Source organism: Moschus berezovskii, chromosome 17 (assembly GCF_049115385.1).
Source record: "Moschus berezovskii isolate FMDL1 chromosome 17, NW_MosBer_1.0, whole genome shotgun sequence".
In the NCBI taxonomy this organism is placed as follows: Eukaryota; Metazoa; Chordata; class Mammalia; order Artiodactyla; family Moschidae; genus Moschus; species Moschus berezovskii.
In genome coordinates, this window is record NC_142476.1 from 14,957,474 (window position 1) to 14,977,777 (window position 20,304).

Consider the following 20,304-nt stretch of genomic DNA (forward strand, 5'->3'; position numbering starts at 1 on the left):
GCCTGGAGAATCCCAGGGACAGAGGAGCCTGGTGGGCTGCTGTCTATGGGGTTGTCAGGGTCGGACACAACTGAAGTGACTTAGCAGCAGCAGCAAGATTAGTATCTAATATTTTAGTACTATGCAGAGAAATAAAATACAGTGATACAATGGAAAATGAACAATGGTTATTTTGGATTGGGTGATACTGGGATGACCTTGCAGAGGAGGTGACATTGTAGTTGAGATTAAAAGACCAGAAAGAAAAGAAAGTGCCGAAAGCAGCCCTGGGGGAAACGTCTTCAGGGAGGAAGGAGCTGGGGGTGTCGGAAGAACACTGGCTGGAGGGTGGAGAACACTGGGGTCGCGGGTAAGGACCAGGGTCTGAGGTGAGCACGCTGACAGCATGGGTGTGGGGTGTGGGTCTCCAGCAGAGAGGCTGGGAACTCAGGACCCTGACCCAGCGGGGAGAGGCAGGGAGAGAGGAGAGCCAGACAGGGGCAGGGCGGGTAGAGCACGGAGGGCCTGGCCCTATGGGCCGGTGACAGCAAGGCCCACGCAGCGGGCGGGCCAGGATGCGACCCCAGGTGTACCCCGAGGGCTCGGACTGCGAGAACTGAACACGAGGGCGGGGGGAGAGGGCCGCCAAGGCCGGATCCCGGGCTCGGGGCTTGAGCACATGGACGGGAGAGGGAAGCCGCAGACTGGGGTGTGCTGGTAACAGAGGTGTGACAGAGGATGGAACACAACACAGAGGCGGGCACACGGAGAGACCTGCGCGCCTGCAGCGCTGCGGCGTCCGTGCCGCACGCGTCCTCGCCCACTGAGAGCCAGCATCTCGCCCCGGCCTCCGAGCGCTGGCCACGTGCCGGGCTCAGCGCCCGCAGGCTCCACGACCCGGACTCCGGAAAAACCGGTGCTCCCCTGGCCCACAGGGCGGAAGAGCGAGGCGCAGGTGTTCAGTAACCTGCCCTCCAGCACGCAGCCAGGAAGGCGGGGAACCCAAGCACTTACACGGGCAGTCCAACGCCAGGGCTCAGGCCCTAAGCCACCCCGCTAAACGCCCAGCCCTTCTGTGTCCTCCTGCTCCCCGAGACGGGGCCCCCGTAAACGCCGGGGTCCGCGCGGCGCCGAGCACAGCCCGCTCTGCTCGTCACGGGGCCACTCAGCCCCCCGTCCCGCCTCCCCCTCCGCCGGCGCTGGGAGCTGGGGCGGGCTTTCGCTGATCCTGTGTGCTCCCTGACCCTCAACTGGGTACCCCGTCAGAACTCTCCTAGGAAGTCCTCCTATTCCACCTCCCTGTTCCGCTGCACTGAACGAGATCCGCTCAAGGGAGAAAAAGAAGGCATAACTAAATGCAGCGCATACCAGCATTCCTGGAAAAAGAAGTACTCATCCAAACTTCAAAATCAGGACAACATTTGTTTTATGAACACTTTGTCAGAGAGGTGTGTAACGCATACCCACAGTTACGTGAAAAAGTCACAATATTCACATAACCGTATAAAGGGAGACAAAATGTAAAGGAATCCTAAAGGGGAAATGATACAACTGATTTCTAACAAACATACTAGATTCTATACATTCAATGCTGCCCTTCAAACAGGCACCATGGGAGCATGTGGACTTATTTCCAGAAAGGCTTCTGATACTGAAAATCCATTTGAAATCCCTCCTTGGGTTGTAATCAGTTTGTGAACCATGAAAACTACTGGTCTTGCTTAAGAAGAGATCTTCTTTTGATTGAAAGAAGAATACCAAGACAATTTACTTTTTTCACCAAGTACAAACTTGGCTCCAAAGGATTTCTAAATATTCCAAGTATCAAATTCATCCTCAAAAATGGAATAATTTTCATCACTGTATTTATTAAAACTACATTTCAGGCTCTGAATGCAGTTCCAAATAGAACTGGGAAACTATTTTGATTAATGTATACCCCATCTTTGAACCAGTCAATCCTAAAGGAAACCAACCCCGAACATTCATTAGAAGGACTGATTGTGAAGCTCTAGTACTTTGGCCACCTGATGTGAAGAGCAGACTCACTGGAAAAGACCCTGATGCTGGGAAAGATTGAGGGCAGGAGGAGAAGAGGGCAGCAGAGGATGAGATGGTTGGATGGCACCACTGATTCAATGGCCATGAATTTAAGCAAACTCTGGGAGACAGTGGAGGACAGAGGAGCCTGGTGTGCTGCAGTCCAGGGAGTCACAAAGAGTCAGACACGACTGAGCAACCACAACAACATCATCTTTGAACACATCAGACTATTCAAACAGAAATTTCCAAGACAGCAGATGAGAGAACCCTTACTGTAGTCCCACTCTTTTAAAAATCATCTAAATTTCTCAAGGATTTCCTTTAAAAGCTGAGAAACATCTAGCCCTAAATACGTTAAGTATGAACAACCAATCTAAATTCAAAACTCAATCAAGCTTTAAATATTCTGATGTCACTTCTCATTTGACAGAGTTCTTTTTAATCTACATTACTACAGTCTTTTCCTAAAGTAACTTTCAATAACTAAAATCCATATAATATTAAGATAATTAGACTGATCAAAATTAAGCTTTCATTTAGAGATTAATTCATTCACCCAACAAATACCTGGATACCCATGACCTATTACTCATTAATATAAAGTATGGGCCACAGAAGTGAACACTGCACTGCTGGTATAGTATATTCTTATTTATTAGAAGCATATCAGTGTAGGAAACTACCCAGCAGTCATTATTTTTCTGAGCGTAATCTTTCTGCTGTCTTCCAAATTACATGCTTCCTCTCGGATAACACTTATGACCTCTGCTATGTAGCTCACATACATTACAATGAGCCTTTATGATGATTATGGTCCATTAGGGACTAAATCTCCTTGAACAGCTCCTGAGACTGTGATCAATGTACCTGAAATATGGAGTTGAAAGGGAGCTCAATATAAGCAAGCTATTACCGAATCTGTGTCCAAAATAGGGAAAGACACAACATGCAGCTGGAGAAGGAAAAGGAGACCTATGATGGAAGACCCTCTACATCGCACAAGAAAATGCAGAATCCATCCTCAAGTCCAGACATCGTTTCTAGGAAGTGCGGCTCAGCGGTGAAGAATCCACCTGCCACACAGGAGATGAGGGTTCAATCCTGGGTCGAGAAGATCCCCTGGAGAAGGGATGGCAACCCACGCCAGGATTCCCGCCTGGGAAATAGAGGAGCCTGGCAGGCTACAGTCCATGAGGTTGCAGAGTCAGACACGACTCGGTGACTAAGCAACAATAAATAATAATGATAAAATGCACACTTTGGAAAGATGACTCTTGGTACAGCGTGAAGACTGAACTAGAAATGGCAAAATGAGAGGAAAAGAGACTGGTTCAGAAGGTTCCACAATAATTCAGGCAAAAGGTGGCAGGAATCTTAACAGCAGGCACAGTCGGGATGTGGGAAACTAGCAGATTCCAGAGCTACTTTAGGAGTAAAGTCAAGACAATGTGAAAACGGTCTGCATATAAAATATGTGATTCACCTGTCTGCAGAGCTAGAGGGAGGGTGCTAACAGTCACAGGCAAAAGGACAGTCTTGGGCAGAATACAATGCAAGCCATCCTGAAAGTAGGAGCTGTGGGAACTATGAAAACATCAGACTCACGGGGACCGAGATGATCAGACTGGCCAAGAGATGGATGAGACGCTTCTCCTGTGAAACCAAAGGGCAAGGCAGACCCGGCTTCAATCCCAGCCCCACTGCTTACTGGCTAAATGACCAAGGGTGAGTTAGATCACCGGTCTCAGCCTCGGTCTCTTTGCTTGTGAAGTGCCACCGATAACGCGGCCTGCGGCTTGGGTCAGGAATACAGCAAAGCCCCCACACACGAACCTCAAGTTGCAAACTTTCCAAGATGAGAACCAGCCTCCAGTTCCAGCGAGGAACCAGAACCTGTGCCTTGGACGTCAGGCATGAGCGGCATCGCAGCCTGCCCGCCGTCTCCAGTCGCTGACCCTTCAGCTCTCCCACCTCCCGCCCTCTCCCTCCTCCATCAGTAACTCCTCCTGCCTTCTCACTGGATGCAGCCCCTGTGTGCCAGCTGTTGCGCTGCACCACTGTACTTTTCAGGGTCCTGTACTGTAAGCTTAAAAACACTTCTTTACTTTCTGTGTTTGGTTGGTATGCATTATCTGCCTGAAAAGTATTATAAACCCATTACAGTGCAGTACTATACGGGTGACTGTCAGTTGGGTACCCAGGCTAACTTTGTTGGATTTAGGAACGCACCCTTGGAACAGAACTCGTTTGTGTGTCAGGACTTACTGTAGCTGAAACACACATTCACGGTGTTCAGCGCAGGGTGGGTGCTCTTGGAAGAACTCCCTCAGCAGCAGGGCTTCTGCCCTGGACAAAAACCAGATGATGCTGAGAAGAAGGCGGGGCCGGCATCAAGCATCCAGCTAGTGTGAGAGCTCACAAGGAGGTCGGGAGACAACAGCGACAAGGAAGGTGAGCGCCCTTCCTTCGGGAGGCAGAGCCTCGAGGAAGCGGGCTTACCCCCGTCACCCCAAAATCAAGGAGGAGCCACGGGCTGGAAGAGGCTCTGTGGATGGAAAGGCGGCCCCCTGACCCCCAACTCTCATGGTGCACAGCTTATTATTACTATCATCAGAGAACCAGCAGCCTCCATGGGAAAGGATGCCGGGAAACAGCGGCCTTGGGGCAAAGAGGTCTGTTCCAGCCGGGAAGCTTAAAGGGACGGCCAGCCAACCTCACCGCTTACTGACTATTCCCAGACAAGACACTCGGACCTTCCCAGAAACCAGAATGAGGAAGGCCCCTCTTCCTACCTGTACCGCTGGGATGCTTTCCCACCTTCACAGGGAGCCAAAGGGTTACAAGAGACATCTTCAAGTTTACAGATAGTAGGCATGACCTAAGTCCTGGTGATGATCATAATTAAAATAAATCCACCCTCTAGACACACCCAGGAATTCTTAAAATTGTGCTCTGATTATAACTGTTTCATATTTAACTTTACGATAAAAAGTGAAGGCAGCAGAGCGCTCTTCAATGACCAGAAATCAAAACAGTCACAAAATGTTAGGTGCAGACTTCCATTGTTTATAATCAGCCTCATACTAAAATGTAAATATCTTACTATTTCTGTGTCACCATCAATGATACAGTCTGCAATTTTTAAAAATTAAGCTATAATAAATTCGTTGCTCCAAAAACAAGAGTCCAAAAGCAACGTGAACATAACAGCGTGCAAATCTAGTCAAAATATCCTGTCGGTACTTTCGAGAGTTTATTGGAAGGAGTCAAAGAAGGAAAACAGGAAGGAAACGGAAGCTGCTAGAAACAAAAAAAAAAAATTTCCTAAGTTCAGTGAATGACAATAATAACAACAAAAAAAATTAATAGAGATCCATAAATCTCACATCCTAAAGCATGAAAAACAGAGGAACTCACACGGCCCTAAACATGAGAGCACACAGCGCGCACTGCAGGGTTAGAGTTCATCCCTGAACAAGGGAAAGAAAGACACAATGAGAATACACAGGGCGCCATACAGGGATGGGTATCTGACACCTAGAAACCTGACTCCCTCGGTTTCCTGTTTATGTGCAGACACGTATTAGCATCACAACAGCGGAAGGAGTCGCTCAGCTAACCGTCTGTTGCCTCATCACCCCGTTGTTCGGGCCAATGGTGTGGAACAAAACAAAACAAGGTTGTCAACCTGGAGCAGAAGCTGTCCTTTGCCAGCTTTTTAAAATCCTGCTCCTGAGAGCAGTAACATTTTTCAAAGACTTAATCAGCAGAAACGCTTGTGAACTCTTGTCAGGTAATCTCCCACCATCAGTCTGGATGCAGAGACAGGGGTCCCCCAGCCGCCCCCCGCCTGCGTGGGTGACACCGGCCTATTTCCCAGGAGAGTGGGGGTACCTCTGCCCAGGGCAGAGGCAGGATGATGGGAACCTTGTCAAACAGACGCAGAGCCACAGACGCAGCTTTAGACGCGTGCTGCGTGGCGGCCGTGGGTCCCAGGAAACCTTGCCTCCGGGCTGGTGAGTCAGCAGCAGCAAAAATGAAAGTGCTCCATTGCCTTTCCTTTGAAATCTGGAATTGTTCAAAACAGAATTTCAAAATTATGACATAACTACCTAATCTTAGTAGCGCTGCTTTTACCGTCTGCACAGAAACAACATCAGTTCAGTTCAGTTCAGTCGCTCAGTCGTGTCCGACTCTCCGCGACCCCATGAATCACAGCACGCCAGGCCTCCCTGTCCATCACCAACTCCCGAAGTACACTCAAACTCATGTCCACAGAGTCGGTGATGCCATCCAGCCATCTCATTCTCCATCGTCCCCTTCTCCTCCCGCCCCCAACCTTTCCCAGCATCAGAGTCTTTTCCAGTGAGTCAACCCGTTGCATGAGGTGGCCAAAGTATCGCAGTTTCAGCTTCAGCATCAGTCCCTCCAATGAACATCCAGGATTGATCTCCTTTAGAATGGACTGGTTGGATCTCCTTGCAGTATCAGGGACTCTCAAGAGTCTTCTCCAACACCACAGTTCAAAAGCATCGATTCTTCGGCGATCAGCCTTCTTCACAGTCCAACTCTCACATCCATACATGACCACGGGAAAAACCATTGCCTTGACTAGACGGACCTTGGTTGGCAAAGTAATGTCTCTGCTTTTTAATATACTATCAAGGTTGGTCATAACTTTCCTTCCAAGGAGCAAGCGTCTTTTAATTTCATGGCTGCAATCAGCATCTGCAGTGATTTTGGAGCCCAAAAAAATAAAGTCTGACACTGTTTCCACTGTTTTTCCATCTATTTCCCATGAAGTGATGGGACCAGATGCCATGATCTTTGTTTTCTGAATGTTGAGCTTCAAGCCAATCTTTTCACTCTCCTCTTTCACTTTCATCAAGAGGCTTTTGAGTTCCTCTTCACTTTCTGCCATAAGGGTAGTGTCATCTGCATATCTAAGGTTATTGATATTTCTCCCAGAAATCTTGATTCCAGCGTGTGCTTCTTCCAGCCCAGTGTTCCTCATGATGTACTCTGCATATAAGTTAAATAAGCAGGGTGACAATATACAACCTTGACGTACACCTTTTCCTATTTGGAACCAGTCTGTTGTTCCATGTCCAGTTCTAACTGTTGCTTCCTGACCTGCATACAGGTTTCTCAAGAGGCAGGTCAGGTGGTCTGGGATTCCCATCTCTTTCAGAATGTTCCACAGTTTATTGTGATCCGCACAGTCAAAGGTTTTGGCATAGTCAATGAAGCAGAAATAGATGTTTTTCTGGAACTCTCTTGCTTTCTCCATGATCCAGAGGATGTTGGCAATTTGATCTCTGGTGCCTCTGCCTTTTCTAAAACCTGCTTGAGCATCTGGAAGTTCACGCTTCACATATTGCGGAAGCCTGGCTTGGAGAATTTTGAGCATGACTTTACTAGCGTGTGAGATTGAGTGCAATTGTGCGGTAGTTTGAGCATTCTTTGGCATTGCCTTTCTTTGGGATTGGAATGAAGACTGACCTTTTCCAGTCCTGTGGCCACTGCTGAGTTTTCCAAATCTGCTGGCATATTGAGTGCAGCACTTTCACAGCATCATCTTTCAAGACTTGAAATAGCTCAACTGGAATTCCATCACCTCCACTAGCTTTGTTCGTAGTGATGCTTTCTAAGGCCCACTTGACTTCACATTCCAAGATGTCTGGCTCTAGGTCAGTGATCATGTTATCGTGACTATCTTGGTCGTGAAGATCTTTTTTGTACAGTTCTTCTGTGTATTCCTGCCACCTCTTCTTAATATCTTCTGCTTGTTAGGTCCATACCATTCCTGTCCTTTATGGAGCCCATCTTTGCATGAAATGTTCCCTTGGAATCTCTAATTTTCTTGAAGAGGTCTCTTTTTTTTCCCATTCTGTTGTTTTTCTCTATTTCTTTGCACTGATCACTGAGCAAGTCTTTCTTATCTCTCCTTGCTATTCTTTGGAACTCTGCGCCGCAGGGGCCGGCGTCTCTCGCGTCACGTCTGCGCCGCCGGGGCCGGCGTCTCTCCCAGAAACAACATACAAAACAGCAATATCCGTGTGTGTGTGTGTAAAACTGGCACGACGATACGTCTGCATCTAGTAGAAACTGCATACCATAATCTTGGATATTTTATGACCATAATATAAAATACAGATGGTAGATTTGAAAAAACAATCCTCTTGAAATTAAAATACTGGCCTGACTTAAGCTCTTAAGGGTCTCTTTTGTGAATACAGTACAGAGCATTCAGACAAGTGTAACAGAGGAAACAACGTAAAATTCAATCAGGTCAAGGGCCAGCTGACACACGCTCACCTGCAGGCCCCGGTGGGCTTGGTCAGGGGTCCTTCCTGAGCCACTGCGGCAATGAGGGACCTGCAGCGTCACAGTGTATCCAGAGAAAGCAGACAAAGGGCAAACCCTCAAGGTTCGGAGAGACGTTTCCTATCCTAACCTGACAGGAAAGATGAGGTTTTATGTCCGTGTGAAGTGACGCAGGACTCAGAAACACCAGAAGAGACATTACCAAGGGTGCACCGTCAGGGCTCCAGGAAAAAGGACGACATCCACAAAATCAGAAAAAGCTTCACAGTGAAGACAGCGTTTTAGACGGTCCTTGAAAGGTGGGCAGATTTCAAACTCTGGGGAGAGAGAGGGAGGAGCACGCAAGATGAGCAGAGTCACACAGCCAGAAAGTTCAGCTGAGGCGCTCAGTCGTGTCCGACTCTTGGTGACCCCACGAATCGCAGCACGCCAGGCCTTCCTGTCCATCACCAACTCCCGGAGCTCACCCAAACCCATGTCCATTGAGTCTGTGATGCCATCCAGCCATCTCATCCTCTGTCATCCCCTTCTCCTTTGCTTTCAATCTTTCCCAGCATCAGGGTCTCTTCCAGTGAGTCAGTTCTTCGCATCAGGTGGCCAAAGGACTGGAGTTTCAGCATCAATCCTTCCAGTGAACACCCAGGACTGATCTCCTTTAGGATGGACTGGTTGGATCTCCGTGCAGTCCAAGGGACTCTCAAAGAGTCTTCTCCAGCACCACAGTCCAAAAGCATCAATTCTTCGCAGAAAAGATGGCAGAATTTCCTGGGCTGTGCCTAACAGACACGGATTCTGAGAGAAGCCGATAGATGTCCTTACAAAACAGTCCACAGTCAAGTAAGTTTGGAAAACACTAACCCTGCCTGGAAATTCACAGTGCGCACCTCTCTAAGGAAGCAGCTGTGCAAACCCAAGCCTCCCAAACTCATCTCACTCACTGCAAAGCACATCTGTAAAAGACCAATTACAAGTACTGAAACTGAATCTGTGATTTTAAAACTCCCAACAAACAAAAGTCCAGGACCAGGTGACCTCGCAGGCAAATTCTACCAAATATTTGGAGATGAGTTAACACCTGAAACTATTCCAAAAATCTGCAGAGGGAGGAACACTTCAAAACTCACTCCATGAGGCCACCTTCCCCCTCACACCAATACCAAAGACACCACGAAAGAACACCGATGGGTTCATTTCCAGACTGTCAGGCAGAACTGGAACAAAGCTAGCAGAGTAAACCTGGGACGTTGCACAACGCCTCCCACACCGAACTGAGAAACACGGAGTTTATGAATGACAGCTGTGCCGGGGTGACTGTGATTTCAGACACGTCATCATACACTGGGGCTTCAGGGCACGCGTCCACAGGGAATCAGCATGCCAAGTAATTCATTTCAATAGTGTGTGTACACCTTCTGCTGAAACCTTCCTTTAGCTTCACCTTATGGTACGAAAGAACAAACAACTACATAACAGGAGAAACACACAGCCGGCCAGAGGACGAGAAGAGCCACGCGGACGGACGGCACTGTGGGCAATGTGAGACCCCAGGCTGAAGCAGAGACACACTGGACACGGGCACCACCTTGCCACTGCTCCTCCCTGAGCCCAGCAGGAACTCCCAAAGCCCGCAGGTCATTCAAGTCCAAAGCTAAAGCTGCTTCCTTTTTTTTTTTTTGAATATATGAATATATGTCCATGAGAACTAAATATTCTAAAACAGTATTTTATATTAGAAACAATTCTGATTTAAGCTTGGAAACTCATAATCAGCATGTTCAGCACCTTATTTCCTAAAGGAACTGTACAGGTTCTTCTTCCTTCCTCACTGTACCTGTATCCGCTTGTGAGCACGCACACGCACACATGTGCACACACACACACGCACGCACACACACACACTCTCTCTCTCAAGGCAGCGTTTATTAGAACAAGTTACCTGTGGCTGGAACTGAGGAACAGGTGGTCCTTGCATTCCCTGTGATTGCTCATCCATTGTCTGAAGCAACAGGAACTTCTGAACTCTGCAAAAAATGTTAAGTCAAAATTTATATAATGCAGTCATTACCACAACGCAATCCACACTTGAGACGAGCCCAATGCTTCACAAATGGCCATTAAGACTTTCCCTACTCTCCCCTGCCATTTGCTCAATCCAAGCTCTCTGTTTGGCTAACACGAATAGTCACTGCCTCAACTCACTTTCTCAAAAGCAGCATTGCCAGGTTAGAGAACCCTGTTCTGTGCGGTGAAATCCTCTCCTCTCCATTGCTTTTGACAGGTCACAGAGCCCCCCACCACCCCCAACATGAGAAGACCACCTCCACGGAAAGCCTCCTGTGGTCATGAACAATGCTCCACGTGCCCAAAACGCACCTCATCTCATATTCCACACATTAGCACTTGTGCTCTCCAGGTCCAACTAAACTGCTTCCTGTCATTTCCAGGCCTAAGTTTAGAAGGCCAGTCCTCATATGAGGACTTATGCAGACCTTCCTTGTGATTATAAGGCGTCCATCCATTAATTCAGTAAACACAAGCTGAATACCATACGCCAAGTCCCGCACACGGCTTAAAAGCTGAGCTATACAGGAAACATAGCAAACACCTGTGTCCAGAAGCCACTTCTGATTCTACACAACACCAAGTATCTCTAGGCTCTTCATAAGTATAATTTTATAACTAAAATCTGTGGGTTAAAAAACTAGGGTCCGTTAGGATCAACAGACAGAGAAACTAAAACACATTTTCACTTCATCATACACTGTAAAAACCTATAAAGAGGTTCTAGACATGGGTCATTTGTATTGTAAATATTTTTCCCATCCTGTTACTTGTCTTTTAAAATCCCTCCCAATGGCATCTTTTAATTAACTTGTTAACTTTTGAAATTTAACATGTTCTAATTAATCAATCTTTTCCTTTACGGTTAACGCTTGTGTATACAAAATGCTTAAATATTGAAGAATTATTTTCCTATTCTAAATTCTCATATGCTATCTTCCAACATAAGCTTTATTGCTCTGCTTTTCATATTTCTATCTGCAATTGGTCTGGAATTAAAGTTTTGTACAGTGTAAGGTGAAGTCAATATTCAGCTTGTTTTTCCACAGGGCTATCCAACTGACTTCAAATCATTTACTGCAAAGATTATCCTTTATCCTCCCACATTTCACTACACTATACCAGCCTCAACATACATCAAATGACTGCATGTATATATACTATACTAATGTCTGGTGTTGTATAAAGTCTAGATATATTCCTAATCATATTTCTTATTTCAATATGAAGTTTAGAACCAGACTATTTGTTTCTACTTTAAAAAAAAAAAAAAACTACTGGGATTTTTATTAGGATTACAAGAACTCTATAGATCAATCTGGAGAGACCTTTCGTTTTAATAATATTGGGTCTTCAAACCCATAAACATAGGATATCTTATTAATAGGTTTAATTTCTTTCAAGAATGGTTTTCACTTTCCAAACTGGTCTTTCACATCTTTTTTTCAGGTTATTTCCTAAATATATCTTGATACTATAAGTGTTTTATTTCAATATTCTGATAGTGTACAGAAATAGAACTGATTTCTGTATATTGACCTTTATCTTACAAACCTGCTAAGCTCACTTAATGGTTCAAGTATATATATGTATTTTGTAAATTCTTGTCTTATTGCAATGGCTTTAACCGCCAGTACAATGAACAGAATCAAAGACGTCCTTTTCTTGTTCCTATCTGAGGACAAAGGCATTCAGTCTTTTACCATCAAGTATCATGTAAGATCGGAGAAGGCAATGGCAAGCCACTCCAGTACTCTTGCCTAGAAAATCCCATGGATGGAGGAGCCTGGTGGGCTGCAGTCGGTGGGGTCGCTAAGGGTCGGACATGACTGACCGACTTCACTTTCACTTTTCACTTTCACATATTGGAGAAGGAAATGGCAACCCACTCCAGTGTTCTTGCCTGGAGAATCCCAGGGACAGGGGAGCCTGGTGGGCTTCTGTCTATGGGGTCACACAGCGTCGGACACGACTGGAGTGACTTAGCAGCAGCAGCAGCAACACCAGAATAAAGACTTTTAAAAAAAAATCTATATCATTAAAACCAGTATTTCACATCCAATGCCCCATACAGTTTACATGAGACAATCCATGAAAAAAAAAAAAAGGCTTCCTGGTCCGAAACCTCTGTGAAATACTACTTGCTATATGAAGCTCTCTTAGAGGGTCAAAGTGAATACTAGCACGCTAAAAGATCCAAGCAGGCCTGCAGCTAAAAAAGAAAACAAACAGAAAACTTCACTTAGATTTAACTTACTTAATCACAAAACGCTTTCTTTGTGCAGCACATTTTAATAGCCCACAGCTTGCCTAACTGCAAGAAGACGCTATGAGAAATGAGCTAGATTATAACAAAATGGGTTACATCATACCTCCTGATGTGTGCAAAGACTAAGCAAATAAGATTATGAAGAAAAGAAGGCAAAGTCAAAAAAATAAAGAAAGAAAAAACAAAAAAAGGAACATAAAATTCAAAGAAATCTTAGCAGTGACTAACAGTCTACATCAATGTGAAATCACTTCTACAGCATCCCACACAAACAGCCCCTGCTTAGTAAAGGAAAGCCTGTGTGACATTCTCATACTGCACATAAACTTGGTAATACAATGAACAAGGAGCAAAAAAATTTTCTTCGCATAATATCTAACATGGCTCCAGGTGTCACTAGATTCTAACTGCTTCTGTTGAAAAAGAAAATATCAGTGTTTACATGCTGATTTAATGTTATCATATTTTCAAAGGCCATATATGCTATATATTAACTTTCAGGTAACCCCCTCATAAACAAAGACGTTTAACGTGTAAGTTTAAACACACATTCAGTCTCTAGACTGTAAGTTCCATGTTGCAGGGACCTGTGTTCGTTGTCCACAGCTCTGTTCCCAGTACTTAGGCCAATGCCTGACACGAAATGAGTGCTGAGCGAACATTTACTGAACAAATGAATGGATGTATCTCTATCAAAACATCAAGCAATAACTGCTACAGTTTAATAAGTCTAAAATCAATGGTGAGTAAAATTATGATCAAATTCAACAAATTTGGCAACCAGTCTTCCATCAAAAAAGGCTGCCCAAAGAAGATGCTACCTGAACTGGGTTTTAAATAAGGAGGAGACACTCACACAGGTTAGATGAGGCAAGGAAGACAGGAAATCTGGGGAAAGGAAAGAACATATCAAAATACCCCAAAGCAGAGCACAGCATCATGTAAGTAAAATTAAAATTGGCAAGTGGTGAGAGACAGCTAGGGGAGTGAGGCTAACTTTTATGATATCCCCTTTATTCAACTGCTATCAGAGAGCTAATGCTGCTTTCAAGCAGCTAAGAGAGGGAAGTGCCCTTTCTGAAATACAATCTTTCCTGCCATATGACAGAGGAGAGGGGCTCACAACCACAAGACAGACCTGTCAAGAAGCGACTGTAACAATCCAGACAAGAGATGATAAGGGCCCTCACCAAGGTCCTCTGATTTGACCTCCACCAGCATTCAACACAACTATCTCACTTTCTGGAAATGTTCTGTGCCCCGTGTACTCTCATATAATAATTCATTTTTCTAAGTTCCTTTTCCAATCTAACATTTATGTCCAAGTGCTCTATGATGTGAATCTTCATTTTTTTTTAAACCTACATTCTTTCAGGTCATCCTTTCCAGTCCCATGACTTGATTACTATCCATCTATGATTACTCTGAAACTTATCTCATCTGTTCTGAGCTCTGAACCACAAACACCAATAGCCAAATGACCACCTAGTATCTTCAGTTTTTGAACAGAAGGAAGATTCCATCTGCCATTTCTTTAAAAAAAAAAGAGTAGCTAAGTTCTCTAATCAACTTTCTCTCCTTACATTATCACCACCTACTCAGCTGATCCAGTCCAAAACCTCTCAAATTTCTGCATCTCAGGACCTCTTTCTCTGAGAACCCCAAAGACCCCTTTTGGCGCACATGGGTCATAAGTACCTGCATTTCTCATATTAGAAATTAAAATGGAGAAATGTTTAAAATACATACTAATTCATTTACAAATAACAGCAATAAATCATTATATGCCTATAACATATTTTTATGAAAAATAGCTATCTCTGCAAATATTAGTTAGAGGAGAAGCACTGTTTTGCATTTTGTTAATTTCTTTAATGTCTATCTTCAGAAAAGAAGCAGCTTCTACATTCAAGTTGTTGAGATATGTTGTTTTGGCTGAGGAGTATTTTTAAAAATCTGGTCTTACACAGATATACAGCTGGAAAATAGAGGTGTTTTTTCATACCCTCTGTGGATATTCTTAACACTACAGCAAACTTGACAAGCGGCAGATTTGTAAAGGTTAACTACAATATGGACTCTCAAAACTTATCAATGAACTTTTGTACTCTGATGTGAAAGTCTAATGGGCTCTCTTGCCCTCTAAATAGATCGTCTATTCATGCATGATCGTATAACATCCGTGCATGTCACCTGGAAAACTTTAGCTCCTTGAGTTACAAAGATCCACTGAATGATGACCATTTCATTATACAACATTCATAAACACACTCAATAGTGTCATCACTCATCTCATCAGAAATCTTCAAGTACTAGGAAGATGTCAAGGTCAGAGTGATGAATATAATTTTTCCAAAATTCCAACGTTCACTTAGAAGTTCAAATTTCATCATAAGGAATAAATAATGTCACTTGTTTTCCCTTAAATGACAAGCAAACGTCTACAAAAGCCCCAAGTTTGAGTGTTGGTTGTTGTTTCAAGTGAAAACAGTGTCCGGTGAAAACATGAGCTGGCCAGGCGGCTCCTCCAACAACTGCAGACATGCTCTTCCTGATACAACTCCATCTGCTGCTCGTGCTTCATGTCGACCTCCCGCCGCATCATGCAGATTAAAGGACTTGTACTCAAAGGTCGAAATGTGATCAAAAATAATACTCTTCAACTGTTTCATCAAAGACAGGTTAAAAGGAAACTCATCTTTTTTATTACAATTTTATACAGGTAGATAAGACAATAGTTTGGTACCGCTACACCAATTTAAGCTAAGGCATCAGTGCTTTTACAAACTTGTTTAGTAGCTAAGTCGTGTCCGACTCTTTGCGACCCCATGGACTGTAGCATGCCAGGCTTCCCTGTCCTTCACTATCTCCCAGAGTTTCCTGAACTCATGTCCATTGATTTTACTGATGCCATCCAACCATCCCATCCTCTGTCATCCCCTTCTCCACCTGCCCTCAACTTTTCCCAGCATCAGGGTCTTTTCCAATGAGTCGGCTCTTTGTATCAAATAATGTCTTAGTATTACAAAAATCCTTTGTGCAGACCACAAGAATGAACCTCAAGGACCCCACCCAACTCCCAACCCCCACGGTCCACCAAAGTGGACAGCCCACACTTTCAGAAGCTCTAGTCTAGTCAAAAACCTAGAATTCATCCTGACTGTTCCCTTTCCATCATCTCTCTGCTCCCCATTCCAACACATCAGGAAGCACCATTTGTTCTATTTCTAAAAGAAATCTGAAACTTTTTCATGCTCCTCTAGCGCCACTAATACAACCCTGCAGGGTATCTCTGTATCTCTGCCAGGGATTACACTCATATCCTATGAAGTGGCCTCTCTTTCTCCACTATTCTCTTCACAGTGATATTTGAAAAACACAAATCAACCCAAGGTGCTCCCATTGCTCTTGGGTTAAAATCCCAACTCCGTGCCAAATACTGCAGGACCCTCCCTGTAAATCATCTCAAGCTACCTCTCTCACAGCAGTTCCTCCCAGTCTCTCTCTCTGACTACCCTCCATGTTCCTGAAACGGTGATGTCCTGCCTGGCTTCAGGGCCTTTGTCCCCATCTGCCTCCATGCTAAAAATCCTCTCCAAAGTAGGACCCAGACCTCCCCCAGCCCATTTATCTTTCACATCATCACTCTACTCAGGTCTTTTGCTCATTTTTAAAATTGATACTGAGTTGTATGAGTTCTTTATATATTTTTGTAGATTAACCCCTTATCAACAGTTCAGTTCAATTGCTCAGTCATGTCCAACTCTTTGCGACCTCCTGGACTACAGCACGCCAGGCCTCCCTGTCCATCACCAACTCCCAAAGTTTACTCAAACTCATGTCCATTGAGTCGGTGATGCCATCCAACCGTGTCATCCTCTGTCGTCGCCTTCTCCTTCTGCCTTCAATCCTTCCCAGCCTCAGGGTCTCTTCCAATGAGTTCTTCACATCAGTGGCCAAAGTACTGGAGTTTCAACTTCAGCATAAGTCTTTCCAATGAATATTCAGGACTGAGCTCCTCTAGGATGGACTGGTTGGATCTCCTTGTAGTAGTCCAAGGGACTCTCAAGAGTCTTCTCCAACACCACAGTTCAAAAGACATGTCATTTGCAAATATCTTCTCCCGTTCAGTAGGCTGTCTTCATTTTTATTTCATTCTCTGGGAAAAAGCTTTTAAATCTGATTAGGGTTCATTTATTTATTTTTGCTTTTGTTTCTCTTGCTGGAGGAGATAGATCAAAAACTATATTGCTAAGATCAATGTCAAAGAACACACTGCCTCTGTTTCGTTCTAAGAGTTTTACGGTTTCAGGCCTTACATTTAGGTCTTTAATCTATTTTATTTTTGTATATTGTATGAGAAAGTTTTCTAATTTCATTCATTTACATATAGCTGACCAGTTGTTTGCAACACCATATATTAAGAGAGACTGTCCCTCCCTCATTGTACATTCTCGTCTCCTTTGTTATAGATTAACTGACCATATAAGCACGGGTCTATTTCTGGGCTTCCTATTCTAGTTCACTGATTGATGTGTATATTTCTGTCCCAGTCTCATACTGTTTTGATTACTGTAACTTTGCAGCATAGTCTGAAATCAGCCAGCATGATACTTCCGGCTTTGTGCTTTTTTCTCAAGAATGCTTTGGCTATTTGCGGTCTTCTGTGTGAAAGTGCTAGTCACTCAGTCATGTCCAACTCTTTCTGACCCCATGGACTGTAGCCTGCCAGGCTTCTCTGTCCATGGGATTCTCTAGGCAAGTATACTGCAATGCGTTGCCATTCTCTTCTCCAGGAGGATCTTCCAGACCCAAGGATCAAACCTGGGTCTCCTGCATTGGCAGGCAGATTCTTTGCAATACGATCAGCCAGGGAAGCCAACTTTAGGTAGTGTAGTAACACCAAATCTTGTTTTAACAGCATTAATGTCTGTTTTATTTATCCCATTCTTTTGTGGTTCCACACTAATTTTAAAATTATTTGTTCTAATTCTGTGAAAAGTGTCATGGATATTTTGAATAGGAATTGAATTAGATCTGTATACTGATTTGGGCAGTATGGACATTTTAACAATATTAATTCTTCCAGCTCATGAATATGGTATATCTTTCCATCTATTTGTATCATCTTCCATTCTTTACATCAATATTTTATATTTTTCAAAGTATAGGTCTCTCACCTGCTTAAATTTATTCCTAAGTATTTTATTCTTTTTGATGCAGCTGGACATGGATTTTTGTGATTTCTCTTTCTAGTTTCATTATTGGTGTATAGAAATGCAATAGACTTTTGTATATTAATCTTGTATCCTGCAACTTTACTGAATTCATTTATTAGTTCTAATAATTTTGGGGTGGAGAACTTCAGGGTTTTTTATATACAATACCATGTAACCTGTAAACAGCGGCAGTACTGCTTCTTCCCTTCCAGTCTGGGAGCCTGTATTTCTTTTCCTGGTCTGATGGCAGTGCCGAGGATTTCCGGTATTATCCTAAATAGAAGTGGGAAGAGTGGGCATTATCTTATCCCTGATCTTAGAGGAAAAGCTTTCAGCTTTTCATCACTGAGTATGAAGTAAGCTTCAGGTTGTCATTATGGCTTTTATTACGTTGAGGTGTATTTCCTCTATACCAACTTTGTTGAGAGTTTCTATCATAAATAGATGTTTAAACACTACAAATATTTTCATGTGGATCCACAACCTCAGTAGACATTAAAGTAAAACAATCTTCCCATATTCTTTTTTATAGTCACATATTTTGCAGAAAAGAAAACTACAAAATTAGGAGTCTGAATCTCAAGGTATACAAGCTGAGTGACAAACTATTTTTACACAGTTGTATCTGCCAGTGAGCTGAATTTCATAATTCACATGACCTGGTAAGAAAATTATTAAAAATTAAAATACTATATATATAATAAATAATACAGCCCTCAGGGACATGGTATGATACGGCCATCTTAATTTAAACACTGAAACACGGCACCATTCCCTAAGTGAAAACAATACCTTTCCTAGTTCCCATATTTTAATAAATGTATAGAATACAAAGCCCTGAGACAGTTAAAAGGAAATTAAATCATGCTAACTATATACTTTCTTCTGCATAATACTTGAAATAAATAATGCCACTTAATATATTCACCTTAGACAAAATCTTCAACAAAATGAGAATCTTTACTGTGTCAGCAGACATCCTCATTGAATTTCACCTTTAAAAAATTTTAATTTTTACAGAAACTGACTTAAAAATCATACATTTCAAAACACAAACCTGACTTTTTGTCAACTGTAAAATATGGTACTGAAACGTATGTAATAGAATATAAAAAGATGAGACTTAAATATATATTTGTAAGAAAATTACTTAGTGAATTTTATTTGTGATCATGATGTTGGTTAAAAAACATAACTAGCCATTAAATTTTAAAAAGGTAATTATAGTTAACATTAAAGAATGCTGAGCTAAAGAAAAATATTTCCTTCATTCTGCGACAAAAATTACCTAACAATGAAGACATAAAGTCCACTCAATCTTGCACTCTTTCAAGTTCAATTTCTAACTTAAAGCGGTAGTAAATCTAAATCCTAATAATGGATATGTATAGGTTCTGTTTATTAAAAATCTTTCTCCTTCTGTTTCCACACATATATTTTGACAGTTTCACCATACTACCCAGGTCTCTGCAACCAATGTGCGAAATCATATTAAACTATGTAGCAGCAATCTGAAGAGAGATTTAAGATCAACAATGATCAATTATATGGTTCCTTCTCCAACTAACATATACTTTTCATCTTATTGAAGACTTCAGAAGTTATTTCCTGCTACTCATTACAGAACTTTTAAAAAAGTATTCTCAACAAAGGCAAGTTAAAAATGGCAATCCAAGTATAAATAATAAAATTATAGCACTGGGGAAAAAAAGTAGATCATCTAATTCTAGTTTTAAATCTAACACTACAGTTTCATTCATAAAGCAGAATATCCTGTCTTAACATTGTGTATAGTTTATAGGCACAAAGAAATGTACATTAGAAATAAATATAAAACATGCTGAATATCACTGATAAAGAAATACAAATTTAAATAATGACAAAGTATTCAGTTGATAACCTTTCAAAATGACACATATTTTAAACTTATATGCAATGCTTATATATATGTACTAACCTTTCTGGAAAGCAATACAGAAATAAACATTAATAATCATTCATACTCAGTACTCTTAATCCCACAACTCAATCCTGAAGAAATAAATCAGTGACTGAATTCTGGATTAGATACAAGAATGTATATTAAAAGACATTTATCAAAAAGGAAAACTATGAACAACATAATGGTCCAACAATATGAAAATGTCTCAATAAATTATAGTAAATACAGAAAATGCAACCCTAGACTGACCAAACGTTTATAAAAATTGCAATGATAGTTAAAGATGTACTCAGTACAATGTGAAATAAAAAAGCAAGATTCAGAGACAATTTCCATGTTAGATGTACCCAAAATATACTGTTTTTATCACTAACAATTAGATAATCACGCACTTGTTTAAGCGAACTATCTTGCCAAAATACCAGCCAGATAAGGGTAGGAAATTGTCTACTCTATACATCACT

At 42.6% G+C, this 20,304-nt stretch overlaps 1 protein-coding gene across 5 annotated transcripts in view; it reads right to left on the reverse strand.

Moving 5' to 3' along the window:
• Positions 1-20,304, reverse strand: part of NEK7 (NIMA related kinase 7) — a 144,314-nt gene that overhangs the window by 74,925 nt on the left and 49,085 nt on the right. For 4 of the 5 annotated variants that reach the window (XM_055418968.2, XM_088845221.1, XM_088845220.1 and 1 more), the window contains one exon: positions 10,286-10,370. In XM_055418968.2, the coding sequence (XP_055274943.1) occupies positions 10,286-10,342 (57 nt within the window). In that variant the 5' untranslated portion in view covers positions 10,343-10,370. Of the gene's footprint in view, positions 1-10,285; positions 10,371-18,066; positions 18,544-20,304 lie in introns of those variants that run through there. The other variant, XM_088845222.1, reaches the window with a different exon arrangement.